Below are 14,134 nucleotides of genomic sequence, written 5' to 3' on the forward strand. Positions count from 1 at the left end.
TGGCGCCTACTCCCACAAGTGTGACTGCACAGATGACCACTCAAAGATCATCAGTTACAGGTAGGAAACCTGTTTTTTCGCCAACTACTATCGGCAATTCATCCTGGCCTATGCATCTCTGACCACGCCCCTGACGCAACTACTCCGCCCCAAAGAACCTTTCCACTGGTCCCCAGAGGCCGATAACGCCTTCTCCACCCTGAAGACCCGCTTCGCCACCGGGCCACTCCTGAGATACCCCGACCCCCAGCTTCCCTTTACGGTGGAAGCTGATGCCTCCAACGTGGCCCTGGGAGCAGTGCTGTCCCAGCGCGAGGAGCCGTCCCAGCCACTCCAGCCCTGCGCCTATTACTCACGCCAGCTCACTGCTGCGGAGAGGAACTACACCATCTGGGAGAGGGAGTTGCTCGCGATCAAGGTGGCTTTTGAGGTTTGGAGACATTACCTTGAAGGGGCTCGCCACCCTGTCCAAGTGCTCACCGACCACCGGAACTTGGAGCATCTCCAGACCACCCGCCGTCTCAACCAGCGCCAGATCTGGTGGTCCCTATTCTTCTCCCGCTTTGACTTCAAGATCACCTACATCCCCCATACCCAGAACCGGAAAGCCGATGCGCTCTCGCGGAAACCGGAATACGCTCCTGCTTCGACTGAGACCGCGCCTGCTGCTCCCATCCTGCCACCCTCAGTGTTTGCAGCCACCTCCACTTCACCAGCACTCGTGGAGGACATTCGTGCTAGCCAGGCCAATGATCCCTGGGTCCAGCAACACCTCCAGGCACTCCAAGATGGCTCAACAGGGGAGTTCACGACTCGAGGCGGCCTCTTGCTACACCGCGAACGCCTCTATGTGCCGCCCGGGCCCTTGCGGGCAGAAGTACTATGCATGACCCACGACGCGTTACCCGCTGGGCACTTTGGACAACATAAGACCACCCACTTGCTGACACGGGAATTCTGGTGGCCACGAGTTCGCTCCGATGTTGCCTGTTATGTCAATTCCTGTGACGTCTGCCGACGGGCCAAAGACATCCCAGCCAAACCCCCAGGATTGTTACAGCCCTTGCCCACACCCTCAGGACCCTGGGATACCATCTCAATGGACTTCATCACAGAACTTCCGCGATCCAAGGGTCAGACTTGCATCTTAGTGGTCGTCGACCTGTTTACAAAGATGGCCCACTTCATTCCGTGCCCGAAACTTCCCACAGCTCAGGAGACGGCCCAGCTCTACCTGCAACACATCTTTCGTCTGCACGGACTCCCAGCCCACCTGATCTCAGACCGGGGCCCCCAGTTCTCCTCTCGGTTCTGGCAAGCCCTCCATTCCAGCCTGGGTACTCGAGTGCACCTGTCCTCAGCCTACCACCCACAGACAGATGGTCAGACAGAGCGCACCAATGCCACGCTATAGCAATATCTCCGCTGTTACACCTGTTACCAGCACGATGACTGGACCACCCTGTTGCCCCTAGCGGAATTTGCATACAACAACGCGGTCCATTCATCCACCCAAATGACCCCGTTTGCTGCAACCTACGGGTACCACCCTCGGTTCTTCCCGGCAATCCTGCCACCCACGAATGTCCCCGCCTTCGATGCCTACCTGCAAGAACTCCGCGCCAGCCAAGACTTGCTCCGAGAGCAGCTACAGCGGGCCAAGGAGGCGTATAAACTGGCTGCGGACCGGAAGAGGCAAGAAGGCCCTCCAGTGCAGCCGGGGGATCAGGTGTGGCTCTCGACTCGCTACCTGCGCCGGCCTAGTCGGTCGCACAAGCTGGATGCACGGTTCATTGGACCCTACCCTGTCTTAGAACAAATAAACCCCGTCGCCTTCAGGCTCCAGTTGCCACCCCACCTCCGCATTCACCCTGTGTTTCATCGCTCCCTCCTTGTTCCGGCTGCACCCCCTGACCCAGCTCGGCCTCCTTCCCCAATGCCACCACCACCGGTGCTGGTGGATGACGAAGAAGAATATGAGGTGCGCCAGATCCTGGACTCCCGGTACCATCGTGGAGGCTTCTAGTACCTTGTGGACTGGGAGGGATACGGCCCGGAAGACTGGTCTTGGGAGCCCGTGGACAATCTTCATGCCCTGGACTTGGTGCAACAGTTCCACAACGACCATCCCGACCTCCCAGGCCCCTCGACGGAGGGGGGCCCTGGGGGGGATAGTGTCATGGGTGCTGGGGGCCTTGCAGAAAAAGCCGAGCCTGCAGAAGAAACTGTGCCCCTGCCACCTGCACCAGTGCCCTTTCCTCCTGCTGGAGAAGATCCAAGCCCCCCTGCCTCGCCCTCTCGGGTGGCTCATGTGCGTGACCGCCTTCGTCAGGACCTCAGGGATCGGAGGAGGGTGGCACGCTCACAAGCAAGACGCTCCCTGAGCCCTGAGTTTTGAAAGGATTCTGGCCCTTCTAGGAGTGAGGGTGCTTGAGTCCCAGCAGGATCCTGGCTGCCCTCTGAGTCAGCAATTAGCCCAAATGGGCAACAGACAGCAGAGGGCTATATAGCTGTAGGCTTTGAGAGAAGGCTTTGTGGAAGCAACTAGTCATCTACCTGACGTCCTAGCATCCACTTCGGCTTTTGACTTTGGACCTCCTGACCTTGGCTTGACTTCTGGATCCCCTGACTACGGCTTCTGAACCTCTGACCTACGATACCTGGACGACGATTTGGCTTTGGCACCTTGGACACTCTTGCTCACCGGTTACAGACCTTGGACTGCCCCTGGACTTCGCCTGGCCTGGCCCCAGCTCGTGACATTCAGCCTTGTGGTATTTAGCATCAGCATGAATTTGTGGCATAATCTGGGGTTTTTTTGCCTGGCCTGGTTGTGTAATTGTATACCATAGAGTATGTGCCTTAGGGCAGTCATTTTCTGTAGGGGAACTGATCTGACTTCAGCATTCCATCTCCTCCCCCTCCCCACAGCCTCTACCTAGGAAAAGTACAGTCTTTCTCCATAGTGGGGACCAAAGCAGTAGGGAAACGGCTGATCTAGAGGGTGGAGTCTATGGTATTGTGCCTGTCTGAGGGCCCACCACTCCTCAAACCCACCCTCTTCAGGCGCCACCCCTCAGATCTCCAGGAATTTGCCAATCTGGAGTTTGCAACTGCTAAGTCACTCTGGCTGTCATAGGGGGCTGCTGCTGAACAGGAGCAAGCAGCCAGGCCTAGTCAAGTCATGCCAGGCAGGTGGCATCAAGTCACTCAGAGGGTGCTGCCAGGCCTAGGGTAGCCAACCTCCAGATGGAGCCTGAAGATCTCCTGGGATCATAACAACTCCAGACAACAGATCTCTCTCTCCCTGGAGAAAATAACTGCTATGGAGGGAAATATATCTGTTATTTATAACATTTTACTATATGCTTATGAGGGTTGTCCTCTTATGTTAAATACTGACAAAAAGGTCTTAATTTTAATATACCACCAGATCAATGGAAACTAATGTGGAGGTCTTCAACATTTAGAGCTCACAATATTTCAATTAGGACACAGTTCTGTAGAACATTAACACAGTGGTCCCTTACCCCGCAAAAATTTCATTATATGCACAAATAATTGCCTCCTTTATTCTGGAAGGGCTGTAATGCTATAGGAAGTTTTACCGTTGGTGGGATTGTGCGATGGTAAAATCATTATAAATGTATGATAGTACTCATTTTAATATTCCTTTTGAAATGGAAATTCTGATCTTCAACATTCCTTTTTAAGGAAAATTTTAGGCCTTCCCCAAAGTACCCTGGCTCCACACCTGAGACTAGAAGTCAGTTTGCCCTCAGTCACCTCTAGAGCCCACTTGATAGTATTAAAATACTATAAGAAGCTTAGTAGTATTCCAGACAACCACCTGGTAAAACACAGTTTTCAGTACTTCAGCAATATGAGTGTGTGGTCCAAATACCTTTCTCCCATTTTACAAATGTACTCTTTACCCTCTTTAAAGTCAGTAATAGTCTGGGACCCAGGTAAACTGTGGGACTGGATTTTTGAAAAGGATGCCCTTCGTGACATCAATCTGATTCGTCACTCTAAATTCTCTGTCTGGTATCCCCAGTTCAAGAAAAATAAATTCTTTTCCCGCTATCTAACTCTCAAATGCCCCGTTAAGAAAAGCATTTACCGAAGCCCGGTTCCAAACCATGCCATCCTTGTACCTTTAGGGTAGATTTCAAAAAATACCCGTGGACCAGCGTCTTTGTTCCTGTGGTACCAATAGAAGATATTGTTCATTGTATTATATCCTGTCCATTTCATGGACCGATCCGAAATAAACTGCTGAATCAATTTCACTCAAAGTTTAAATCAGAAGAGGAATGTATTAAATTTTTATTGGCTGATGCCATTCCACTGAGCCACTTGTGGGAAGGGCGGGATAGAAGTCACCAAATAAATAAATAAATAAATAAATATTACCTTAAAGGTGGCTACTTTCATCTTTTTAGCAATAAAAATAAGGAAGAAGATAACTATAGCCACGCATACAAAAATTTTGGCCAAGTTATATCCTCATTCTGTCACATTGTTTTATTATATATGTTTTAAATCTTGTTCATCGTACTGTATTTTGCTATGTATTTTTTATGTTTTAATTTTTATGGCTGGAAGTAAACTGTATACTTTGGGGGGTTTGCTGGGTTGTTATAGCCTATGGCTACAACAATAAAATACTTTGACCTTTGATCTTGAACATGTGGAATATATGCACGACCAGCCTTCTTAATACTTTTGGAATTGCAAAATTTTGGAAATCCTCTAAAAACCTCACAATTGGAGATTGGCTACAAAAAGTTCTGGAATTTTGTACTATAGACAAAATCTCAGTTTCTCTCACCCAACAAGGAAATTTATTTGATTCTAAATTTGTGATAGTCTGGTTTCCAGTTACAGAATATCTAGCATCTAAAGAAGAGTATAGTAATATGTTGGAAGCAGTGTTGCCTCTAAACTGAGTTAGTGTGAGCTAGTTCACAATTTTTCAGCCTCCAATTCACACATTTTTATCTTGGCTCAAGAAGTATGACCCCAGAGCAAACTAATTTATGCAGTAGCCAAATTACTTGCTCACAGCTTTAATGCCAGTAGCTCGCAAAGTAGATTTTTTGCTCACAAGACTCCACAGCTTAAAGGGAGCATTGATTGGAAGTTATTAACAGCATTTCTTAAGACTCTATATTTGTTTAATTTTTTTTTAAAAAGAAAAATATATAGACTAATTTATTTAGGTTTGTAATGCATATATTTATGTATATGTTTATTTTCCCAAGTGTATTTTTTCTCTAATTTTTTTCTTTCTACTGACTTGCTATTGGATACTTATTAATATTTAATAACATATATTTTTAAAAACTGCTTTAGAGGGTGGACTCTGTGGCATTATATTCAGCTGAGGGTTCTCCCTTTACTGCCTAGCAACAACCTCTGGCTAGCAGCTTCCCCAGTGGCCCAATCCTCATCTGTCCTGGGGCGAGGCTGAGGGAGGGAGAGAGTGACAGGAAAAAGGCAGCTGCCATGGCCTCTGAGGGGAAATGCTTCATGAAGCGGCAGTAGAATGGCAAGCCTTTCTGAGGCTGGTTGATGGAGAGGACTCAGAGAAGCGTAGAAATGTGTCTGTCTCTGAGATGAGACTGTTTTGGTGGTTTGTTCAGTTCTCCCAGGCCTGCAGTAGGCAGGGGATAGGGGAGTCAGACAATGGGAACCCAGAGGTAGTGACTGACACATGATGGGCCAATGGTTTGTTGAGTGCACTCATCAGCCAATGGGAGTGCTTCATTTTACACCACCATTAGGGAATTATGATGATGCTCGGGATAGAGAGAGCTGACAGAAAGAACTTTTTCTCCTCCCCAAATTTAAGAACTCAAGGGCATCCAATGAAGCTGATGGGCGGCAGATTGAGGACAAACAAAACAAAATACTACTTAACTCAATGAGTGATTAAAATTTGGAATTCACTGCTAGAAGATGTAGGGATAGCCATAGACATAGAAAGCTTTACGCAGGGATTTAGATAGATTCATGTAAGAGAGGTCTATTAGTGGCTATCAGCCATTGTGACTAAATTGAACCTCTATATTTCAGAGGTAGTAAACCTCTGAAATCCAGTTCCAGAAGGCAACATCAGGATTCTATACCCTGTTACAGAAGCCAGCTTGGTGTAGTGGCTAAGAGCAGTGGACTTTAATCTGGAGAACAGGGTTCGATTCCCCACTCCTTCATATGACCCCAGCTGGTTAATATTGGATCGGTCACAATTCTCTCAGAACTCTTTCAGCCCCATCTACTTCACAGGGCTTTTGTTGTGGGAAGAAGAATGGAAGGTGATTATAAGCCATTCTGAGACTCCTTCAGAAGGATGGGGTGTAAAACCAACTCCTTCAATTCTTCCTCCTTCTCTTCAGCTCTCCAGAGTAACTGGCTGGGCACTGTGTGTGGAACAAGATGGTATACTAGATGACCACTGGTCTGACTGAGCAGGGCTCTTCTTATGATGTTTTGTGCACTTGCATCAAAACTGAGCTCTCTTAGAGCAGGGGTCCCAAACCACCAGGCCGGGGACCACTACCGGGCTGCGGCCTGTCTGCAAGTGGGCCGCGAAGCCTGGAGGCTCCCCCCCCACGGAGTTTTGTCACCCCCCTGCCACTACCCTCCCTTTCTCCCCTGTGCTGCAATGCAGTGCAGCGCTCCGTTCTTTCCCTCCCTCCCCTCTCCCTCTGATTGTGCCGAGCCGCACTGAAACTGGGCCTTACCAGTTTTGATGGAGCCAGTGCGCCGTCTAACACTTTGAAGTACAAGTGAGAAAATGCTTCTCCTACGTCCTTCCTCGAACCGGAAGTGAGGGGGGAGAAGCATTCTCTCATGCGTACTTCAAAATGTTAGATGGCGCACTGGCCCCATCAAAACTGGTAAGGCCCAGTTTTGACTCTGCTGTGCTCGATCTGAGGGAGGGGAGAAGGGAGGGAGGAGGGGGTGAGGGCGATGATGGAGCACCGGGGAGAGAGGGAAGGCAGTAGGAGGGGGAACCTGAGCCTTGTCACGCAGGGTGGGGGGCGACGGAGCTAAACTCTGGCAGGCCGCTTCAGCGGGTTGCCCGCCACTGCAGAGGTGCTGTGAGGGGAAGGGGGCAGGGCAGCAAAGCTGCACAGCACTGGGGGGGTGGCGAGGCTGCACAGTGCCACAGGGGGCGGGGGGGAAATTCAGTGCCCCCACCCTGCTGGCCCTGGGGTCACAGTGGGCGGGCTAGCTCTGCTGCCGGTCCTCGGTACCAAGAAGGTTGGGGACCACTATCTTAGAGGAAGGTGTCAGCATCTTAATAAATCTGATGTGCTTTTCATATATGTTGCTGTTTCCTGAAATTAAAAAAAAATATATAAGTGAGTTTTGAATTGATATTACTTGTACATCTTGATTACAACTTACATTGTGCTGCCTTCACTTAAAATAACTTTCCAATCATATTATCTGTTTTCTTTCCAGAGAAAAAAATTCAGGAAACATACCTTGCTGGTCAGCTGTATGGGAATAACAGAAGCTTGAAACCACTGCAGCAACAAAACTCTTTTGGCTCCGAACAAAGACAAACAGTAAAGTCAAAAGATCATGATAACAATATATCCAAGAACTCTGGCAGTACAGTAAGTGACTGGAGTTCTGATGAGGAGGAAGGAGGTAAAGGAAGACCTAAATCCAGGCGTGTATCTACCCTTTCAAGTCACACATCTGAAGAAGGAACAGGCTACAGCCAAATTGGAAGTGAAATGTATTTGACAGCATCAGATGACAGCAGTTCTTTATTGGAAGAAGAGAGCTTTGGAACTCAAATCAGCAAACAAAAAAAACTATATTTGTGGCAACAAGGGTGTCCATGGAAAAACCAGAATAATCTAATTGGAAAAAGCAACTTGGAATCCTTTGGTGATAAGAAAGTCCACGATAGTTTTTCAGATGAGTTGAATAAGAGATTTCAGTCCCAGAGGCTAGATTATTCTTCATCCTCTAGTGAGGCAAATACTCCAAGTCCAATTTTAACTCCTGCTCTAGCACCAAAGCATCCAGCACTGATTCTGGCAGCAGGCTCTCAGACTGGTAAACAGTTGAATTCTCCATCTGATCTGCCACCTCCAAAGCTGAGAACTCCCAGTGTCTTTACGATAAGTGCAGCATTGGCAAAAAAACATTTTAGTCAACCTTCTCTGTGTTCAGACAAAATGTTTGGCAGAAACAGAAATGCTATAAGCATGATACGTCCCTTTAAGCCTCAGGAAACAGACATAGATCAGGTGGATGGGGAAGGTCCAGAAGTTTTAGAGAAAATGGAGATTAGCTGCAATGATGAGTTGTTTACTTATGATGCCTGCGATACTCAGTGTTCAGAAGCCGTGGACCCTGGTGATACAAGGAAAACAACCAGCACTAAGCCTCCTACTCCTCCACTGCATCGATTCCCCTCCTGGGTAAATGTTATTATTTATGACAACCTTCTAATTTGTTAGGGAAGAACTAGACCTCCTATATGGTTCCATGATAACTTCCCTGACTTAAAAAAAAAAGATTACAGCAGTGAGGAAAGGGGAAGCTTGCTAAAGGGAAAGAGGGAAAGCAACTTCTGGCAGGAAAATTGGCCATTTTTTTGCCAGAAGTTGCCTCCCCAATGCCAAAGGAAGTGGTGGCCTGCTCCAGGAAGTGGTCTGCCACAGGAAGTGGGGGTGACTACAAGCATAGACAGCTTCAAGAGGGGATTGGATAAACATATGGCGCAGAGGTCCATTAGAATCTATTAGCCACAAGATAGAGATGGAACACTATTTTTGGGGCATCGATGCTCTGTATTCTTGGTGCTTGGGGAAGTGGGAGGGCTGATCCAACATGACCTCTTTTATGTTCTTATGTTCATGAGTAAGAGCAACTTGGGAAACAGTGGTTTTTACAAGGAAAAAGTGGTAACTGACTATCCCTATGCCTTCTTTAAATTTTAGACTTGAGAGCACCATTTTGTAAAAATAAAATAAAATAGATAGAATAATCCTAGAAGGTGAAATGACATGTATATTTCCTTTCTCTATTGGTGTAACTTTATTTAAACCAGCTTCACATTCTCATTATATTGTTTCATAACTTGGCAGGCTATTTTAAAAGTTGAGATATATAGTGTGTTGACTGTCGGGGGCTTGTCTTGAAACCCTGTGGTCAGAATCAACTGCACGTGCATGTGTGTGTGTGTATAAAAATTGTGTTAAGAGCCACATGGCGCAGTGTGGTAAGCTGCAGTACTGCAGTCCAGGCTGTGCTCACGACCCCAATTTGATCCTGGCAGAAGCTGGGTTCAGGTAGCCAGCTCATGATTGACTCAGCCTTCCATCCTTCCGAGGTTGGTAAACTTGAGTCCCCAGCTTGCTGGGGGTAAAGTGTAAATGACTGAGGAAGGCAATGGCAAACCACCCCATAAAAAAGTCTGCCTTAAAAACGTGAAAGCAATGTCACCCCAGCACCTTTACTTTTTAATTAATTGTGTTATTTTTAATATACTAAATAAAAATTCTTTTAAATTAATTTTAAAAATGTATTTGAAGAGAACATTTTTACTCACTGGGAAAACAAAAGGAGAAAAAAGCATATTACAGATTATTAGGAGGATAAACAGATACAGGAGTGGAGAAACATCTATGTATCTAGTAGATTTTTTGGGGTGGGGTGGGGGGTGGGGGGGAATGATTGCCAGCTCTTGTCCAACTGAGACATTACTTTACCTTCTTTTAAAGCAGTCACTCTAGTAGCCATTAAAATTTCCTTGTGTTTTGTGACCTGTTCTGCCATAGTAAGAGTAAAATCCTCCTCCCCCGCCGGTACCAATTTCAATTGCAGAATACATGATAACAAATAAGGTACAGGGGTTTCAGAAGACATATGGTTGCTCTATCACATTTGAAATTGTCTTCAATGGAACTGTCAATAAAGTATTTTTTAAGAACAATAATCCTTACCTTTTCATAATAAAACATAATCAAGATATGGAACTTGTAATAGAACAGGCAATATGCATATAAAACAAGGAATGATTCTAGGGAAAGCAAGGATACTGAGGGCATGGTATGGAATCGCATTTAGCAGTTTTGATATCCCTTTTACTTTTTTGAGGGACCTCATTGACATATAGACCCTAATTCTCATTGTTCACATCTGGAATCAAACTATACATGATAGTGAACATGGTTCCAATCCGTGGCCACTGACACAATTTTAGAGGAAAATTCAGGCATTTAGAAATTACCACAAGGCCCCTATCCTGATTTGGCCCACAGCATGGAGGCAATCTGTCCTTCCTCCTTTCAAAATGCCGAAACACCGCCCCCCCCCATGGCTATTTCGTCACTTGAAAAGGTGTATGCATGGGGACGAGATAGTCTGGGTCTGCTACAGCACCTGATTGGGTATTTGCAGCTATTTTTCAATGTCTAAATTTTCCTATAGAAAGGCATTGGTGGCCCTGTATTGGACCCATATCTAGTGTAATATGTGATTTGGCTCAGATATGCCCACCTAAATTAAGAACACAGGAATTCCATATAATACACAAGGAAATCAGATCTCATTTCAAAAGCCTTCACTTGAATAAATAGTAAAAACTGGATCCAAAAAGCACTGGTGATAAAACGGGCTCATAACTATGGTGAGGCACATGGGGTCCCAGCCCCTGGGCACATCTGCTCTCTGAGCCTTGCTCTCAGACAGCGTGCCTAGGATTTGCAGCCCAATTTGCTGACTTGGAGGAAGCAGTCCCACTGAGTTACATTGTATTGCACCTTCCCAAGATGTGGGTGAGGGCTGCTCAGTGTGATTTTATTGCATTTCATTAGAGGAAAAAACAGTCCCTTTAATGATTTAGCTTGCAATGCTGTACAGTCCAAATACAGTCCAAATGCAATGCTGTACAGTCCAATGCTTACTCAGAAAGTAAGCCATGCATCCACTGAGTGTAATGGTGAATTAACTTTCCAAGATGCGGGTGAGGACTGCTCAGTGTCATTATATTGCATTGCATGAGAGAAAAAGCACACACACCACCCGTTTTTTTCAAGGTAGATCTCCTATTTCAGTCAGATTCCAGACAATGCTACCCCTTCAGGAACAATGATCATTGGCAGGACTGGGAACTGACTTAAAGGAGAGAAGAAATTTCCTTTTCTCCAGTGGTCCCAGGAGTGGGCCAGTCCTCACTCGTGGGATCTCAGCTCCTCCTCTTCCATTGCAGGGCTTAACAAACTTGACCCGAAGGGGAGGTGCTGGATCCTCAGCAGTCAGTTTTGTTAGCCCTGCAATCCAAGCAGGACGTGCTTTAGAGCCCCCTTGAGGCTCTTTGACCTGAGACAATGAAAGAAAGAAAGAAAAGAAAGAAAGAAAGAAAGAAAGAAAGAAAGAAAGAAAGAAAGAGAAGAATACCTGGAGTCAGTGGCAGAAATCACCCAGCAGGGAGATTAAAACGAGCCGCTGTTTTTTCTCCTCAGGGAAAGCGGGGAGGGAAAATCCCTCCCGGGCTTGAACGACGCACCGCAGTAGCCTCTCTTGTCAAGGCACGCGTTCGCGCCTAATTGTTCTTCCCCACCTCTTCCCAGCCTGACGGACGCACGGGGCCATGGATAGGTCTCTCCCAGCTGCTCCCAGCAAAGGCACCCCGGGGGCCTGCGGGGCAGCAAGTCGAAGGGAAGACCGGCAGAGGCCAGGGAAAAAGGGAGAGGACTCGTGTGCTTCACGTTGCCCTCCCAAAGCGCCGTGGACAGCGCGACAGCGCGGTGGTTCCCAGAAGCGGCGGTAAGCTCTATGGGAAGAGGGGGAACCCTTAGGGGATTTCCAGGGGGAGAGGAGGTCTGCAGACTCCCAGAGCCCCTTTTGTTGGTGCTGGCAGCTTAAGCCCACGGGGCTGTAAAGGAAGCTGGGATTCAGACGTCTCTGTTCAGCACTCCCCCCCCCCCCCCATCCCCTCTCCTCATTCCCTTCTTCCCTCCGGCTTCCCTGTTTGCTCCTGCATCCAGGAGGGGTGACCTCGGCTGGAAGAGGCCCCTGAAAAGGGAAAGGGAGTTAGAAAACCAGTCAGGAGCTGGTGAGGGGGGGGAGGTTTTTGGCGGGAATGGAAACCATTTTACTTATACTACTTGTGTCTTATAGGGCCATTCACTCTAAGATGGCCGCCCCCACTAGATTTCCTATGGGAGCAATGCTGGAGGAGGGCACATGTGAGTTGGAGCTGGCTGATTCACCAGCACAGGAAGAGGGGACAGAAGTGCATCAGGCTGATCTTTCAGCAGATGAAGCTAAGTCTAATCTTCTTTCTTGGATCCAAGAGCTGGTCAAAAAAGAGGTTCAAGCTGCCTGTGTGGCCACCCCAACCCCATCACTTAAGAGGGCAGCCAAACAGAAACATAGAGAGGTAGATAAGGAAATGGAAGGGGTTTCCTCCAGGCCTCCCAAGCGCAGTAGGTTAGAATTGCATTCAGCTCCCTCTGATCAAGAAGAAGAGGATTCTGACTTGTCTGAGGGCTCTTCGTCACCTGACTCAGGAGAACTCTCTGAGGAAGAGGAGGGGCCGGCCTCTACTCATTCCAAACTGTTTCCAGCAGATGTGTATCCACGCCTACTGCCAAAAGTGATTAGGACATTGCAGATACAGTATACTCCAAAATCCAAGGATGAGGAGGATGCTGAGTTTCCTGTTGCAATGGAGGATATTATACCCAAGTCAGGTTCAAAACCACTACAGGTCCCGTTGCCCTCTGGGTTTTTCTCAATAATTAGATCTGAGTGGGAACATCCAGCCAAGCCTAAGACGGTGTCGTCAAACTTCTCTAAGTTTTTCTCCTTCATCCCAGAGGCGACCAAGAGGCTTAAGTTGCCAGTAGTTGATGACCCGGTCAACAGCTTGGCTTCTAATTCCATTCTACCGATGGATGCGGATGGGATGCCAAGGGATCCAACGGACAAGCGCATAGAGCAGGCCTTACGTCGCGATTTTGAAGCCTCCGCTAGTGCTCTAAAAGTGTCAGCTACCACGTCTCTCTTCTGTAGGGCTTCGTACATGTGGCTTTCCGACCTAGCTAAGAGAGAGGATCTGCCTAGGGATGTTAAGGACTCACTTAAGAAAATTACGCTAGCCACTGCCTTTGCATCAGATTCGACCCTCGAAGCAGTTCAACTCTCTGCTAGGGCTATGGCCTCTAGCGTTACGGCTAGGCGGAATACCTGGCTCTGTAATTGGGATGCTGATCCCTCAGCCAGAGCAAAAGTGGCTGCGGTTCTCTTTAAAGGGGCCTCGCTCTTCGGGGAAGGTCTAGACAGATATCTCATAGAGGACAGAAATAAGAAAAAAGTCCTGCCCTCCAAGAGACGTGAGAACAGGACGAGGCAGAGGTCCCAGTCCTTTCGTGGAAATAGGAGAGATTCAAGACAAACCTCCTTCAAACAATACAGGGCAAAGTGGCAACCAAAGGCCAGAGATGGCAGACCTTCCTTTGGAGGAATCAAAGTCAACCAATTAAGGGACAGAAGAAGTCCACCTCAGCATGACTGGGCAGTCCCAATGGACCACGATCGGATAGGGGGACGGCTTCAAAGATTCTCCCACGTGTGGCATCAAACGGTTTCGGACAGATGGGTTTTGGACATAGTTACCAACGGTTACTCCCTAGAATTTTCTTCTCTTCCACGTCATTGGTTCCTGGAGGTACAGAGAGCTCAATCTCTCGAGAAACATCGTACACTACTAAGGGCCATCGATCATCTGGTTCAGATAGGAGCCATCGAATCGGTACCGGTGCTGGAGAAGTTTCAAGGTGTATATTCCGTCTTCTTTGTAGTGCCCAAAAAGAACGGAGATGTTCGGGCGATTCTGGACCTGAAGTGGGTAAACAAGTAGGTTGTTACAAAGAAGTTTCGAATGGAGACTCTGAGGTCCATACTGCTAGCTGTTCAAAGGGGAGACTTCATGGCCTCCATAGATCTGTTGGAAGCCTACCTTCATATTCCTATAGCCAAGGGGCACCGCAGGTTTCTTCGCTTCTCCTACGACGGGCGTCATTACCAGTACAGAGCTCTGCCTTTTGGCTTAAAATCCTCGCCCAGAGTGTTCACAAAAGTATTAGTCACC

The 14,134-nt window shown here is 47.6% G+C and overlaps 1 protein-coding gene across 1 annotated transcript in view; it reads left to right on the forward strand.

The window, feature by feature from the left end:
• PLEKHH2 (pleckstrin homology, MyTH4 and FERM domain containing H2) overlaps window positions 1–14,134 on the forward strand; it is a 176,536-nt gene that overhangs the window by 53,979 nt on the left and 108,423 nt on the right. The window contains exon 7 of the mRNA XM_060247539.1: window positions 7,477–8,453. Coding sequence (XP_060103522.1) covers window positions 7,477–8,453 — 977 coding nt within the window. The remainder of the gene's footprint in view (window positions 1–7,476; window positions 8,454–14,134) is intronic.

The sequence above is a fragment of the Heteronotia binoei genome, chromosome 1 (genome assembly GCF_032191835.1).
Source record: "Heteronotia binoei isolate CCM8104 ecotype False Entrance Well chromosome 1, APGP_CSIRO_Hbin_v1, whole genome shotgun sequence".
Classification (NCBI taxonomy): domain Eukaryota; kingdom Metazoa; phylum Chordata; class Lepidosauria; order Squamata; family Gekkonidae; genus Heteronotia; species Heteronotia binoei.